At 45.8% G+C, this 17034-nt stretch overlaps 1 protein-coding gene across 1 annotated transcript; it reads right to left on the bottom strand.

Moving 5' to 3' along the window:
* Positions 1–12667: 12667 nt before the first annotated feature.
* Positions 12668–13901, bottom strand: Prosalpha6 (Proteasome alpha6 subunit). Its single transcript, XM_065220848.1, has 3 exons — positions 13792–13901; positions 13019–13639; positions 12668–12960 (listed from the first exon to the last, which is right to left on the bottom strand). Exons 1-3 carry the CDS (start codon positions 13792–13794, stop codon positions 12757–12759), a joined length of 828 nt encoding a protein of 275 aa, XP_065076920.1. The 5' UTR covers positions 13795–13901; the 3' UTR covers positions 12668–12756.
* Between the last annotated feature and the right edge of the window lie 3133 nt (positions 13902–17034).

Raw genomic sequence — 17034 nt, 5'->3', positions numbered from 1 at the left:
AGGAAAACAACGTTGACTTCTTCACGCACGATCTGCCATCGAGCAAGCCACTGAAGCTGGTATTGCGTGGATTACCGTCGTTCGAGGCGGCTGTGGTTAAATCCGAGCTGGAGCGGCTTGGGCTCAAACCTGAGGCGGTGTTCCCAATAAACCGGCGTTCCAACCACAACATCAGCTTCCGTGACCAGTTGTTCCTGGTGCACTTCACGAAGGGATCCACCAGTCTAGCGGCTCTGAGATCCAAAATCCGGGACCTGTTTCAGGTCATCATCAGTTGGGAACATTACAAATCCCAACATCGTGATGTTACGCAGTGTATGAACTGCCTCTCCTACGGCCATGGCACCAAAAACTGCCATATGAAGACTATCTGCGGCAAGTGTGCTGGAACTCACTCCACTGCGTCCTGTGAGCAAGATGATGACATCGAGCCAACGTGTGTCAACTGCGGTGGAAACCACCAAGCCTCCAATCGCGGATGTCCCAAGCGAGTGGAGTTCATCAATATCCGTCGGAAGGCTACGATCAATAATCAGCCCGGTCGCCTCCGTAATCATCGTTCGCCTCCTGCACGCACGGAAGTCCAGTACCCAGCTCTCCAGCCCCGTCGACATGTTCCGAACTTAGAACCACTTCCGCTCAACGACCAACAAGTCAAGCATGTGAGTATTCCTAACAATCGAACAGTCCAGCATCGTCTCGCTGCTGCCCAGCCAATGCCAGGTCCCTCCACCGCCCCTGGATTATCATACGCTGGTGTTGTCTCAGGTGAGCCTGTCGACGATTCTCCGTTCACCTCGGAGGAACTTGTGACGCTCGTGGCCGAGGTCATCATCATCTTGCGCACCTGCAAGACTCGATCTGAACAGCTTCATGCTGCCCTGTCCCTTGTCACTAAGTATGGACCGTGAAGCCATCAAGATCGTAAATTGGAACGCTTGCTCCTTGAAGAGCAAAAACATCGAGTTTGTTGAGTTTCTCAATGAACGAAACATCGACATTGCCATCATAACTGAAACCCACCTGAAGCCTGAAACAAACGTCTACCTTCCCGATTTCCGGCTCGTGAGGCTAGATCGAACCAACTCTGGAGGAGGAGGAGTGGCTATTGCAATAAGGAGAAACATCTGCTGTCGACTCATGCCCAGCTTTCAGCTGAAGATCATCGAAGCCGTAGGGGTGGAAGTTTCTACTCCTATCGGCCCCATCACCATCGTCGCGGCTTACTGCCCCAAACAAGTCAACATCAGGGACGGATCGGCAGCAGATCTGCGACGAGATATTATCAAGCTAACACGACGACGGGAAAACTTTATCATCGCTGGCGACCTGAACGCCAAACATCAAGCTTGGGGCAACAATCGGCGCAATCAAAACGGCACCATCCTGAACAACGACCTGCAGGAAGCGCAGTACAACATCTTGAGTCCGGAAACTCCCACCCGGTTGAGTCGGTCCGGTGTTCACGCTACCATCGATATCTTCATCAGCAACATGGGCAACAACATCGCTCAACCTATCACCTATCAGGAACTCAGCTCGGACCACTACCCGGTGGTGACTGAGGTGGGATCCTCCGTAAATCGATTTGAAGCTTTCCGGCGCAACTATCATCGTGTTGACTGGGGTCAGTTCCAACATTGCGTCGACACCGCTGTAGACTACGATGTCCAACCGGAATCGTCCGAAGATGTTGACCGGTGTCTGCGCTCCATCGATCAAGCAATTTCCCGGGCCAGGGAGCTACATGTGCCAGTATCCAGACAGGTGAGTAATACTCTGAACCTTGACAGGCCTACTAAAGACCTCATTAGACTCCGCAACACGATTCGTAGGCAGTACCAGCGTACTGGGCTGCCTAACCTGAAGACCAATTGCAACCGTTTGAACAAAATCATCCAAGCCAGGATGGTGGATCTCAGAAATATCGATTTTGCAAACAAGATTCGCTCTCTCCCAGATTGTGCTAAGCCATTCTGGAAAATGGCAAAGATTTTGAAAAATAAGCCGAGGCCCATTCCTCCCCTTTCCTCTCCTAACCAAAATTCGGACCCATCTTTACTAATAACCCCATTTGAAAAGGCCAATGCTCTTGGACAACACTTTGTAAATTCACATAACCTTGGCCACGCCATGGTGAGTCCCCACGAGCCTGCAGTATCACAGGCAATGGCTAGTGTCGCTGCCACCCCCGTAGTTGTCCCTGACGAAAGTAGAATATCGGCTGATGAGGTGATAGCAGCGATTAAATCAACAAAGAACATGAAGGCCGCTGGTGTCGATGGAGTGGTCAACCTCGAGCTGAAAAACTTGAGTGTTGACTTCTTCAAGCACCTTGCAGTGGTCTTCAACAAGTGCTTAATGCTTGGCTACTTCCCTGCATGCTGGAAGTTAGCCAAAGTTATTCCAATTCACAAACCTGGCAAAGACCCTACCGGTGCCAAAAGCTATCGCCCCATCAGCCTCTTGTCCTCCATCTCGAAGCTATTCGAAAAATTGATACTCAGCCGTCTGCTGGTGTTTTCAAATGATAATAACATCTTTCTCAAAGAGCAATTCGGGTTTAGGAAAGGCCACTCTACCATCCACCAACTCGCACGGGCTACTAACATCATCAAGCGGAACAAGTCCGTTTCCAATACATCTGCCATGGCATTGTTGGACGTCGAGAAGGCGTTCGACAATGTCTGGCATGATGGTCTAGTGTACAAGCTGCATCGATACAACTTTCCGATCTACCTCGTGAAGATCATCAAAAACTACTTGTCGGGCAGATCATTCCAGGTCTACTTTAACAATGTCTCCTCTGATACGTTCAACGTTGATGCAGGGGTCCCTCAAGGTAGCCTGCTTGGGCCTATCCTATTCAACATTTTCACGTCAGACGTTCCTCCCCTGCCGGGTGGTGGTATCCTGTCAATGTTCGCAGATGACACCTCCATCATCTATAAGGGTCGAGTGATCCGTGCTCTGGCGAGTAAACTACAATCAGGCCTGGATGTTTTGTCCGACTATTTTAAGAGCTGGAAGATTTGTATCAATGCAGCTAAAACACAAACCATTCTGTTTCCACATTCGTATTCACCTCGGCTTGTTCCCATTGAATGGTCGAGTGAAGTAGTCTACCTTGGTCTCACCCTCGATAGCAAATTGCTATTCCGATCCCATGTGGACAAGACATCCACCAAGTGTAACATCTTGATCAGGTCGCTCTACCCTCTGATAAACAGGAAGTCCACCCTGTCCCTCAAAAACAAGCTTGCTGTCCACAAGCAAATCATTCTGCCGGCTATTGAGTATGGTATGCCAATCTGGGAGAGTTGTGCTAAGTGCCACCACTTAAAGCTTCAGAGGATCCAAAACAAGATCCTCAGAATGATCCTTAACAGTCCACCGCGAACTCGTAATTCTGAGATTCACCACCTGGCCGGTCTTCAAACACTCGAGGAGCGAAAGACTTCCACGCTGGAAAGGTTCAGAGTCGCCTGTCTGCGATCAAACCAACAGATTATTCGTGATTTGGCAACCTAGTTTAAGTAGTTAGTTGCTCAATTAGGTAGGTTATCAAATTTTTAAATTCAAACCAAAACAATCCCACAAAGGGTATCCTGTAAATTAGCGCTAAACGCAATCATCACATTAGAATAACCAATTAACTAGAACAAAGATGAAGAGCCAAAGGCTAACCAATTGAAATGTTAAATCAAATGTTGAAACATAAAACCCAGAAAATAAACGTAAATTTTACTACTACTACCTGTCTCTGCTCATTACCGCTTCGGACGGCTCATGATCATTCTCTGCTTGTTCGTCAAGCAGTACAGTCCGGTATTTGCTCGCTCTGTCGAGTTGTTCGATAGTTATTCCAAACGTTTATTCGCGTCGTCAGTAGTGTCGGTCGCATCGTGTGATGGGAAGACAGCGCTCCCGGAGCAGGCTCCGTGAGAAAGCGGAAAAGAACAGTGGTGAGTGTAGCACGAGTGTACCTATTTCAAATAGGTACGCTACTCTTCCCACCGACGTTGGAAATACCACCTCCGCCACGGTGAAGCGATCCAAGAAGAGGAAGAAAAACCAGCGACATCGGTGATTTCGGCGACACCATCGACAACGAAAATTCTGCCGGCCCGAGTGCGGCAAAAGTGAAGCTACCTCCATTGGTAGTAAAAAATGCTCATCTTAATGAGCTCATCGCGGATCTAGCGACGCTGGGCGTTAAAGCCGAATACAAGTTGGGCAGAGTCGGCACCAAGGTGGTGCTCCGTACCAAAGCGGAGTATGACTTGGTCGTCGCCCACCTGAGGACTTCCAAGGTGGAATTCTTCACCCACGACATTCCCGGTGAGAAACCATTCAAGGTCGTCATCAGGGGCCTACCAAACTTCGACCCGAAGTTTATCGAAGCTGAAATCAGGGACCGGTACAAGCTGGCCCCAAGTGCCGTCTATCGGATGACAAGAAGAGACGAGAATGTGAAGGCGTATCCGGATTGCCTTTTCCTGGTACACTTCCAGAAGGGAACGGTGACGCTCAACGCGCTGAAAGCCATCCGCTCCATTAATTGCATCATCGTCCGCTGGGAGCCATACCGTGGCGGCCATCGCGATGTGACTCAGTGCCAACGGTGTCTGAACTTTGGACACGGCACCCGCAACTGTAACATTAAGCCACGCTGCGGCAATTGCGCTCAAGACCACGCCACTTCCGACTGCCCTGCGGATGAAGCCGTGGCGTTAAAATGCGCCAACTGTGGTGGTGCTCACCAAGGTTCCGACAGACAGTGCTCCAAACGCGAGGACTTCAAACGCATCCGAAAACAGGCGGCAGTTAACAACCAACCAGGACGCAAGAAGGACAAAGTCCCGGCATTTCGGACGGAGGATTTCCCGCCTCTTCGTGCTCCTCAGCAAAGGCAAGCAAATTCGCGGGTGCATTCCGCTCAAGCAACTTCTGGTGATTCTGCTGGCCAAAGCTCTCCATCCCCCCCTGGATTCTGGAGACAACCACCAGCGCAAAACAACAACCCCGATCTGTTTTCAGCGGATGAACTGGTGGAAATTTTCGTCAACATGACCGGTGCTCTACGTAAGTGCCGCAATAAGCCCGAACAGATCAAAGTGCTCGGTAAGTTCATCATCCAGTATGGCGTCTAAACCGCTAACCATCGCTACTTGGAACGCTTGCTCTGTAAGAGCAAAACAGATTGAGCTTGCCGACTTCCTCCGCAAGCATAGCATCGACGTGGTTCTTCTAACCGAGACCCACCTAAAGTCCGGTGACAGCTTCTGGTTGCCTGACCACAATATTATCCGGCTTGATCGCACCAGCTCCAGGGGGGGTGGTGTAGCGGTCATCGTTAGAAAGGGAATTAAGTTTTGCACTCTGCCCCACATCCGCACTTCTATCATCGAGGCCATTAGTGTGGAGGTGGAATCACCAACTGGAAACATCCGGTTCATCGCTGTTTACTGCCCACGCCAGTGTACCGCAAGCAACGGATTAGGAATCCAATTCAAGAAGGACCTGACCGCCATCACCCGTACTAGCTCCCGATTCATCGTTGGGGGCGACCTGAACGCCCGCCATGAAGCTTGGAGGAACTATCAGAGGAACCGGAACGGATGTCTATTGTTCGACCACGCACAACATGGTCTGTACACTGTGCAATTTCCGGACGAACCAACTTTCATCTCTCCGGCGGGAAATCCCTCCACGCTGGACTTTTTCCTGTCAAACATCGGACTATCCAAGCCGGAGGCGCACAACGATCTCAGCTCCGACCACCAACCGGTGGTGACTGAAGTCGGTGTCAATGTGGTTCCTGCTAGAAGCTGCCTGCGTAAAGACTACCACCATGTCAACTGGGTGCAGTACGGACGAATGGTGGACAGCAACATCGATGAAAATCCACTACTCAACACCGTAGATGACATCGACCGGACGTTGGAAGGGCTCCAACAGGCCATATCCATGGCTGACGAGGCATACGTTCGACAAGTTCCTGTGAGGGGTAAGTTTGTTGCTATTGATTCCCACACCCAATTACTGATTCGGTTGAGAAATGTTCGTAGACGCCAGTTTCAGAGGACTGGAGATCTGGGCAAAAAACGTGAAATGGCCGATCTGAATAGGCAGATTGCTTCCAGAATGGACTCACTCCGAAATGAAAGTTTCGGGCGTGTTGTCCAGAATCTGGATGACCGCTCCAGACCATTCTGGAAGGTAGCCAAGGTCCTGAAAAATCATCCCAAACCCGTTCCACCTCTCAAAGTCGAAAATGATGACGATCGGCTTTTAATTACCCCACAGGAGAAAGCAAATGCGATCGGCAAGCATGTCGCTTCATCGCATTTGCTTGGCTCGACTATCCAAAGTCCGCTCGATGATCAGGTTGCGCAATGCGTTCAAAACCTAGATGCCTCCCCTTGTGTCGTGCCTCCGGCGGATATGATTACAGTACAACAAATTTGCTCAGCGCTGAAATGCACCAAGAACATGAAGGCTCCCGGGTTTGACGGTATATTCAACTTGATCTTGAAGAGACTCAGCATGAAAGTGCAGTCTCTTCTAACCGCTATCTTCAACAGATGTTTGGAACTGCACTACTTTCCAAGCATCTGGAAAGTAGCAAAAATCATACCGATCCGCAAACCCGGTAAGGATCCAACATTGTCTTCAAGCTACAGACCAATCAGCCTCCTTTCAGCGCTGAGCAAATTGTTCGAGAAACTCATTCTCAATCGTTTGCTCAAGTTTGTCGAGGAAAACAACATTCTCCTTCCGGAACAGTTTGGATTCAGAAAGGGGCACTCCACCAATCATCAGCTAGTACGGGTGCTGAATAACATCCGAAGTAACAAAGCTGTATCCAAGTCCACAGCCATGGCCTTGTTAGACGTTGAAAAGGCGTTTGACAATGTTTGGCATGATGGACTTGTGTACAAGCTTTGTAACTTCAACTTTCCTTTACATCTTATTAAAATCACCCGTAAGTACCTCCAGCAAAGGTCGTTTAAGGTATCGTTGAATGGTTGTCTCTCAGACACGTTTTCGATCCCAGCAGGAGTCCCGCAAGGTAGTCTGCTGGGCCCCTTGCTTTACAGCATTTACACTTCCGACATTCCTCCCCTCGGTGACGGTTGCGTGTTTTTTCTGTTCGCAGATGATACCGCAATAGCCGTCAAAGGAAGGATGCCTCGCGAAATAACGAACAAACTTCAACGATGCCTTAACGCCTTTGCTGATTATGCCACCACGTGGAAAATCAAAATCAATGCCACCAAAACACAAGCGATCATGTTCCTCCATCGGCAATCGCCCAAACTGAAACCGGCTCCATCTTGTACTGTAATCATGGATGGCACAAGGGTTGAGTGGTCCGCCGAAGTAACCTATCTCGGGATGTTGTTCGATGAAAAGCTCCTCTTCCGTTCACATGTAGAGAAAACAGTAGTCAAGTGTTCTGCCTTGGTTAGGTGTCTGTTTCCGCTGATTTGCCGCAGATCCCGCCTCTCAAGGGTGAACAAACTGGCCGTCTACAAACAAATCGTAGCACCTGCGATCCTCTACGCAGCTCCGGTGTGGGAATCATGTGCACAGACTCACAGGAACAAAATCCAGGTCGCTCAGAATAGAGTACTGAGGATGGTACTTGATCGTCCTTTTGACACTAGAATAACAAATTTACACGAAGAGGCAGGCATTGCCAATATAGATTCCAAAATTAACGAAATTAAGACTAAATTTGCACAAAAATGTAATTTATCAGAACATGCTTTGATAAGCAATTTGTATATAGTAGATTAGGTGTATATAGTAGTTGTAGGTTAGTTGTAGTTGTAAATAGTAGTTATAAGTAGTCTCCTTTTTCAAATTTTCAAACAAACCAATCCCACCAAGGTGGTCATTCTCTAAAACAGGCCTGATAGGACTAGGAACTGTAATTAATAATAATTGAAATTTCACAGGAACTAAAGTTGAAAAGACGCATCTGTGTCACTTGATAAGCTATACATGTAAACCACACAAATTCAAGAAATATAGATCATTTAAGTCAAAAAAGTCAAACCGCTTCGGACGGCGTGGTACTAGGTCCTGCAGCAAGCCACACCAAAGCGGACTACAACAAAATCATACTCCACACCAAAGCGGACTACAACAAAGCTTTGGCTTCGCTGAAGAATTCCAAAGTGGAATTTTTCACACACGACATCCCGGGCGACAAGCCATTTAAGGTAGTTTCCGATGCCTTCCGAATTTCGAAACGAAGGTGATCGAAGCTGAAATTAAAGACCGGTACAAGCTGGCCCCCATCGCCGTTTTTCGGATCAAGAGGAGGAACGAAAGCCAGAGGAAGTACCAGGATTGCCTTTTCCTGGTACACTTCAAGAAGGGGACGGTGACGCTTAATGCGTTGGGAGTCCTATCGTGGTGGCCGCCGCGATGTAACGCAGTGTCAGCGCTGCCTGAATTCGGACACGGCACCCGACATTGCAACATCAACCCACGTTGCAGCTTCTGCACCAAGGACCATGCCTCCTCCAACTGCCCAGATGACAGTCCTGAGGTTATCAAGTGTGTCAACTGTGGCGGTGCTCATCAGGGCTCTGACAGGCAGTGCCCCAAACGCGAGGAGTTCAAGCGTATCCGAAAGGATGCATCGACCTCCAACCAACCAGAACGTAAGCAAAATAAGTCCCCGACTTTTGGGTCAGGTGATTTTCCGCCTCTTCGAACCAACCAGGCACCGCGAGTGCAACCCACTCCCCCTCAACCAACGCCCGGTGAACAAATTCCACTCCCCCTGGATCCTGGAGAACACCGCCAACGCTAAAAGGTATGTACTCCGTGGACGAGTGTTGGAACATGTTCGTCCATGTTTCAAGCGCTTTCCGCAAGTGCACCAACAAGAACGAACAGTTCGAAACTATCGTGAAACTGGCTATGCATTATGGCGTCTAAACCACTATGCATAGTCATATGGAACGCTTGCTCCTTAAGAGCAAAAACCATCATACCATCGACGTGGGCCTTCTCACCGAGACCCACCTCAAGTCCGGCGACAGTTGCTGGTTATCGGACCACAACATCATTCGGCTTGATCGTACCAGCTCCAAGGGGGGTGGTGTTGCGATCATCATCAGAAAAGGGATACAATACCGCAGTCTGTCCGATATCCGCACCTCTATCATCGAGGCCCTGTGTGGAGGTGGAGTCGGCGACTGGATAAGTCCAGTTCATCGCCGTCTACTGCCCTCGACAGTGTGCCGCCAGCAGCGGACTAGCGGCTAAATTCAAGAAGGACCGGGCCACCATCACCCGAATCGGTTCCCGCTTCGTTGTTGGAGGAGATCTGAATGCTCGCCATGAGGCCTGTTTGAACTACCAACAGAACGAGAACGGTCGTCTGCTGTTCGACTATTCGCAGCATGGGCTGTACTCCGTTTGATTCTCGGACGAGCCAACATTCATCTCACCGGCAGGCCACCCATCGACGCTAGACCTGTTTCGTACAAATACTGGCTTGTCCAAGCCGGTAGTCTTGAACGAACTATGCTCCGACCATCAACCGGTGGTGGCTGAACTGGGATACAACGTAGCTCCTGCTCCAAGCCTGCGCAAGGACTACCATCGCATAAACTGGGCCCAGTTTGGACGCGTGGTAGACAGGCACATCATCGACAAACCGCCGCTTGACTCCGTGGAGGACATCGACCGAGCGTTGGGGGGACTTCACCAAGCCATAACCGTGGCTGACGAGGCGTGCGTCCGACGAGTTCCTGTGAGGGGTAAGTTTATTGCCATTGATTCCCACACCCAACTATTGATTCGACTCAGAAATGTTCGTAGACGCCAATTCCAAAGAACCGGAGATCTAGCGTGGAAACGTGAAATGGCCGATCTGAACAAGGAGATTGCTTCCAGAATGGTTTCACTCCGGAACGAAAGTTTCGGGCGGCTCATCCAGAATCTGGACGACCGCTCCAGATCATTCTGGAAGGTTGCCAAGTTCCTAAAGACGCACCCCAAACTTATTCCTCCACTCAAAGATGAAAATGGTGACGATCGGTTCATAATCACTCCTCAGGAGAAAGCAAATGCGATTGGTGAGCATATTGCCAAATCGCGCTTGCTTGGCTTCAACATGCAAAGTCCGCTCGAAGTTCAGGTTGAGCAATGCGTACTCAACCTTGATTCCTTCCCTTGTGCCATCCCTCCGGAGGATAGAATCACAGTGGATTAGATTTGCTCATCGCTGAAATGCACCAAAAACATGAAGGCCCCCGGGTTTGACGGAATATTCAACCTAGTATTGAAAAATCTCAGCATGAAGGTTCACTCTCTGCTGGCTGCTGTCTTCAACAGATGCTTGGAACTGCACTACTTTCCAAGTATCTGGAAGACAGCGAAAATCATACCTATCCGCAAACCCGGGAAGGACCCAACGCTAGCTTCAAGCTACAGACCAATCAGCCTCCTTTCAGCGCTGAGCAAATTGTTCGAGAAACTCATTCTCAATCGTTTGCTCAAGTTTGTAGAGGAAAATAACATTCTCCTTCCGGAACAGTTTGGGTTCAGAAAGGGGCACTCCACCAATCACCAGCTAGTGCGAGTGATGAATAATATCCGAAGTAACAAAGCTGTATCCAAGTCCACAGCCATGGCATTGTTAGACGTTGAGAAAGCGTTTGATAATGTCTGGCACAATGGGCTTGTATACAAGCTCTGTAACTTCAACTTTCCATTACATCTGGTTAAAATCACCCGTAGCTACCTCCAGCAAAGGTCGTTTAAGGTATCGTTGAATGGTTGTCTTTCCGACACGTTTTCCATCCCAGCAGGAGTCCCGCAAGGCAGTCTGCTGGGACCCTTGCTTTACAGCATTTACACTTCCGACATTCCTCCCCTTGGAGACGGTTGCGTGTTTTTCCTGTTCGCAGATGATACCGCAATAGCCGTCAAAGGAAGGATGCCTCGCGAAATAACGAACAAACTTCAACGATGCCTTAACGCCTTTGCTGATTATGCCACCACGTGGAAAATCAAAATCAATGCTTCCAAAACACAAACAATCATGTTCCTCCATCGACAATCACCCAAACTAAAACCGGCTCCCTCTTGTACTGTAATCATGGATGGCACAAGGGTTGAGTGGTCCGCCGAAGTAACCTATCTCGGGATGTTGTTTGACGAAAAGCTTCTATTCCGCTCGCATGTGGAGAAAACCGTAGTCAAGTGTTCCGCCTTGGTTAGGAGTCTGTATCCGCTGATTTGCCGCAGATCCCGCCTCTCAAGGGTGAACAAACTGGCCGTCTACAAACAAATCGTAGCACCTGCGATCCTCTACGCAGCTCCGGTGTGGGAATCATGTGCACAGACTCACAGGAACAAAATTCAGGTAGCTCAGAATAGAGTGCTGAGGATGGTTCTTGATCGTCCTTTCGACACTAGAATAACAAATTTACATGAAGAGGCAGGCATTGCCAAAATAGATTCCAAAATTAACGAAATTAAGACTAAATTTACACAAAAATGTAATTTATCAGAACATGCTTTGATAAGCAATTTGTATATAGTAGGTTAGGTGTATATAGTAGTTGTAGGTTAGTTGTAGTTGTAAATAGTAGTTATAAGTAGTCTCCTTTTTCCAATTCAAATCAAACCAATCCCACCAAGGTGGTCATACTTTAAAATAGGCCTGATAGGACTAGGAACTGTAAATAATAATTAAAATCTCAAATGTACCAAAAGTTGAAAAGACGCATCTGTGTCACTTAACAAATTCATACATGTAAACCACACAATCACAAGAAATAAAGATCATTTAAATGGCAAAAGATAGATAGATAGGTTCTACGTCATACTGCGGTCGTGTCTAGGACACAACCCTTATTTTTTTTTTTAACGTATGAGACGATATTTGAAAAATAGTTCTGGCAACACTTATTGACGCTTACGTAAAATGCATGACATTTTCTTACCATCAGAAATATTTGTTTACTGGCACTAATGCTGAAATTAATGTTTTCTCGATAAAATTCATGCAGCCCACATTGCGGCAGGTAGTTGGCAATACGTTTTGTTAAAATACTTTGCAATAATAATAGTAGAAACATTCATAATAAAGTCCTAGACCTGCCGCATAGCGTACTTATATTTCACTCAACGTAAGTGCAATTAGTGTACTAATGTATATGTGACTCATAAACATTGTAAAAGTATTCATTCTTTTTTTTTCAGAAAATGGACCGCAAAAACATGTTAAAGCTGCTCCTTGGAACTGTGGTAACGCTGCACTTGGGTTTCTACTTTGTAAAACCGCTCGTTCTGCCAGCGACTGAAACCAGCCGGACCCAATCGCTACCGGATCAAAGACCTTCATACCGATAAAAAAAAAATCAATCCACATTCAAAGGAAATCAAAGGTGCTGTGATATCTAAGATTGTAAAACTAAGGCGCTGGTTATCATTTTCAAGATTGATTGGATAATATAATTATATTGAATGAATTATGCAAAATTTGCAATTCCGAAACACACCAAGATCAAACGAACTCTTCTCGAACTGCTTTGGGTGGGAGTTTGAAACAGGATCGGCCTCTTCAAACTCCCACCCACGAAAATTTCCACCAACCAAACACCGAAGAGGGACAGCAGCCACCGGCGGCGTGCTCCGGAAACGTCTTCGCCGAGTCGCAATACGCCCAAAACGTCACATAGGACTCACCGGTCAACGTTTCCCCGGAAGCACTCCACTTTAGCTTTCCATCGCCACGGCTGGGATCGGCTCGTTTGGGGGCTGCGGCTGGTCATCATCAGCCGGCGGTTGACCACCACTGGAAGCAGCCTGGCCAATTCCACCTCCACCGCGACGAACGATGTTGGTCAAGTATTGAGCATTCTCTTGCTCCTCCAAAATGCGGAACTTTTCATCCTTGCCGACGATGGCAATGGAAATGTTCTAAAAAGAAAGTACATGTTGGGTATTTTCATTTTCTACATAATCTTAATCGCCGTACCTTATTGTTCAGCTCCACTTCGTTGGGCAAAGTGTCCTGCAGAGCCTGCACTCCGTGTCGGATCAGTTCCTCCCTGCTGCAATCCGGGAACTCGTTCAAGTGCTTTTCCAGATAGGTCCTGGCACTCTGCGATCTGGAACCAATGGACATGGCCTTGCAATCGAAGAAGTTGGCACTCGGGCAGGTCTGATAGATATGAGGTCCCTGATCGTCGAAGCCGGCCACCAGCAGCCCAACGCCATAAGGGCGTCGATCGTAGCGCTGGGTGCAGACTTGCATCTTATTGCCCACATTGGCAATCAATCGTCCAACCGGGTAGTTATCATCGTACGAGTACTTGTAGTTCAGACATTCCTGGCGCATGTACCGGCTTAGGATTCGCGCATCGGCTGTGATTCCGGCGATCGAGATTCCGAGATGGTCATCGATGGAGATGATTTTCTTCTGGTACGAGGACAGTTCCGAGGAAGCTCGCTTCAGGGCGATCAACACGGCGTATTCTTTGTTCTTGAGACCGACGGTGGCCGAACCCAGCTTGACCGCTTCCATGGCATATTCCACCTGATGAAGGCGGCCCTGAGGGCTCCATACCGTGACATCGCTGTCGTACTGGTTGCGGAACTGTAACAAGGTTAGATTTTTTTTAGTTAACAAATCAGTGCAAATAGAACCAATATTGCGGAAATAGTGACGCTTAAACGCTGAACGACGATTATAGATTGAATTGATTCGTAGTGCATCGAAATGAAGCACGGAAATCACACTTAATTTACCATTTTAAATTTCGGGATACAGTTGCTGTGTCACTTTTGGCTGTGAAATTTGTTTTACCGATGACTTGCGAGAGACCGAGGCACCGTTCACAAACACTCAAACGTCAAACGGTTTGACCATCCTCCTGCAACGAGACCAAAGTTGTTGCAAAGATGACGTATAAACAACGTTGTACTAAAATATGTACTCAAACAAGATTAGGCTCCGGTCATGTAACTCAAAATGCGTAAAATGCGGCAAGAATGCAAAATACTCGGATGGCCAGTGGGGCCAAGTATCACTGAACCAAATCACCCTCCATTTATAGAATGAAACATCATTCAGTTGCATCCAATTTAAATTTTTCTGAAAACCGTATGACAAAATCAGTCGGATGATTTTCTATTCGGAAACGTGTGATGCTCTTTTGATTGGTGAATGAATATTGTCATGTTTTTTTGTATGTATTTCGTTAGCAATACATATATTAGATATAATGAATAACATTCAGTATGGTAACGAATGAAATATCTCTTGAGATAGTTTACGTTTATATTTACCTCAAATAATTTTGTTTCGACGGTAAATTTTTCTGCGTGTAGGATCGATAGGATGGATTGAAATTTTGTGCACGTTGAAAATTTGAAGAGTGATTTGGGTAAAAATGGGATAATCCTGAAGTGTCGTTCCCCCTGGTGAGGATAAACAATTTTCACGAACACGGCGGCAGATGTCAGTTTTGTGCTTTGATCATAAATTTGATGATACTTTGTATGATCATTCATGTCGGTTTGTCGGTGCTTAAAATTCCAATAATGTCCAACGTTGATGGCCTTTAATAATTAAAGTAGCAAGTTTGGCTTTTTATTTTTTATTAGAGGGTAAATCAATAGGCCTTTTTAATGCACCACCAACGTAGAGTGCGCCACGCGAGAATTTTTAATTCAATATATTGCCAATTTCCATCGGTAATTGTCTTATTGTACGATTTTCCACAGATCTGAATTGATTTGTACCTTAACTATTCGCACACAAGAAATCAGGAAGATCATAACCACTAAGGCACTTTTCTAATTTTCTATTTTTCTCAACAAAAATATTCCTGAATACCAGCAGGATTTTTGCTAAAACAATACAGAATTAAATTTTTCAACTGTAGATCAAGTTTTGTACCATCTCTGATAAATCAATTTATCAGTAAAAGTAAAAAAGGGTTCCGTTTCCTGTCTCACGGTAGAAATTTCTGCTCACAACACTCTTTTTGACGTTTTCCTATTCATCACCAGAGGTTGAATCGATCGTTTAGTTTCAATTAAAAAGGCGTATTGCAATGATATTTTTAAAGCAACATGTTTAAAAATCTGGAACATATTTTAAAAAAAAATCTGGAAGTATACGTGGTCTGTCTGTGTATCTGGCAAGACGACTAAAAATCTGGAAAATCCAGATAAATCTGGAATACTGGCAACGCTGCTTCTGATAAACAAACGGTTTGGTTGACGTTTCTTCTCGAACTCGCGTGGCGCACTCTACACAGAGAAAAAAAATTACCCCTAATTTAAGTTCTTTTTACTTAATTTTGGGTAATTTTGAGTTTTGCATCCCACTCTCACTTTTTGTTGTTGTCAAAAAAGGGACGAGAGATTCGACTTTCTCATGACTATCGTTTAATCAGCTACTAGTGAGTATATGAGATCCCGCATAAACAATAACCATAAGAAGCGCCTAACCACCAATTCGGGATATCATCCCAACTTTATGTGGGATGCTCGCACCATCTATGATATCGTTATATATGGTACCCGTTTATTAGGGATATTCTCAAATTTGAGCCAATTTAACTTAATTTTGGGTAGAAAATACACACGAGTAAGTAATTATTTTTGCCGTAGCCAAATGCAAACTACTATAAGCGGTTTACTGAAAATTAGCTTATTGAACGGAACATGGGAGATGAGTGAAAAGAACTTAATTTTGGGTAATTTTTCGGTTCCGTGTACACACTTAGAAAATATTACCGAACTCGGTTTGATTTCAACCGAGTTTTATCTCGGGTTTTTAGGTCGGTAGTCTGTTCGGTTCAAAGAGGAATAACCGAGCTGTCGTTAGTTCTTTTTGTTACCCACAATCTGTCAGTCACCGAAAATCTCGGTAGACGAAAAATAAATTTAAGCGGAAATAACCGAACATCGGTTTACTCAAGAATTACCGAACGCTGTCAAACAAACCGACCCACCTGTTGTTATTATGGAATACGGTTCTCTTGGGCAGCGCTTTGTTTTTTCAATTCAAATCCTGCTTTAAATTTTGATTAAGGATGCGTTGCTTCAAATTTTCATAAAAATAAAACCAGGTTTGTCAAAGAAATGCATAAAATATATTTATTTAATTTAATTTGGCGAATAAAATCTTCCGTAACGTGAGTTACAGCGTGAAAAAGTACAGTCAAAACATATAACTGACTTTGAAGTCAATCTTATCAAATAGTTTTTAAAATGCCTTTGCAAGTCAGAGACATAACCTTGTATATTTTCCGATCACGGAAGTGGAAACAGATGCCTGAAAAAAATCATACCGTTAGTTTCAAATACTTACAAAAGATTTCATTCAAACGTGCATCCTCCTGTTGCAGCTGCAGAACTTTTTCCATTTTACCAAAGTTTTGCACACGTCCGACGAGCACACGCGAGAAAAAATGGCTGACTAATTTTAGATTCAGCTTAGAGAACCGAGTTTTCGGTTAAAATTTCGTCGTGAAGTTGAGCGAAAGTTGAACGTTTGGCGTTTAAGCGTTTGACGTTTAACACGAGTTTCTCGGTTTTCACGTAGCAAATTCGTAAATGTCGATACTGTACCGTACTTTTCGGTGCAGTCTCCATTTCTATACGTCAAATTTCTACTATTTGCACCGAAATTCGGGTCTGCTTCGATGAATACTAATGAAAAAATGTTTTTAAACCATTTATTCGGTTTCTCGTTGGTAACCGAAGAGGTCCGGTAGAAAATTAAACCGAGTTCGGTATTATTTTCTAAGTGTGTACGTTAGTGGTGCATTTAAAAGGCCTATTGACGATTGAATAAGGGGTGCTCAAATTAAAGAGTGTTCGAAAACTTTTTGGACATGATTTAATATCATGTTCAGTTTTTAAATTATCTTCCTCAAAATAAGTTGATCGTTTCATGCTGCCAGTAATTTTATTGATTTGTGTCTTTGTGTTTGTCTTTTCAGGTTATTTTCCATTTGCTGTGCATTTCAATAATAA

The sequence above is a fragment of the Ochlerotatus camptorhynchus genome, unplaced genomic scaffold (genome assembly GCF_037179485.1).
Source record: "Ochlerotatus camptorhynchus isolate MF236.1 unplaced genomic scaffold, CSIRO-AGI_Acam_v1.1 ptg000135l, whole genome shotgun sequence".
Taxonomy (NCBI): domain Eukaryota; kingdom Metazoa; phylum Arthropoda; class Insecta; order Diptera; family Culicidae; genus Ochlerotatus; species Ochlerotatus camptorhynchus.
Note: the sequence above shows the minus strand (reverse complement) of the source record. Positions and strands in the feature narration are given on the sequence as shown.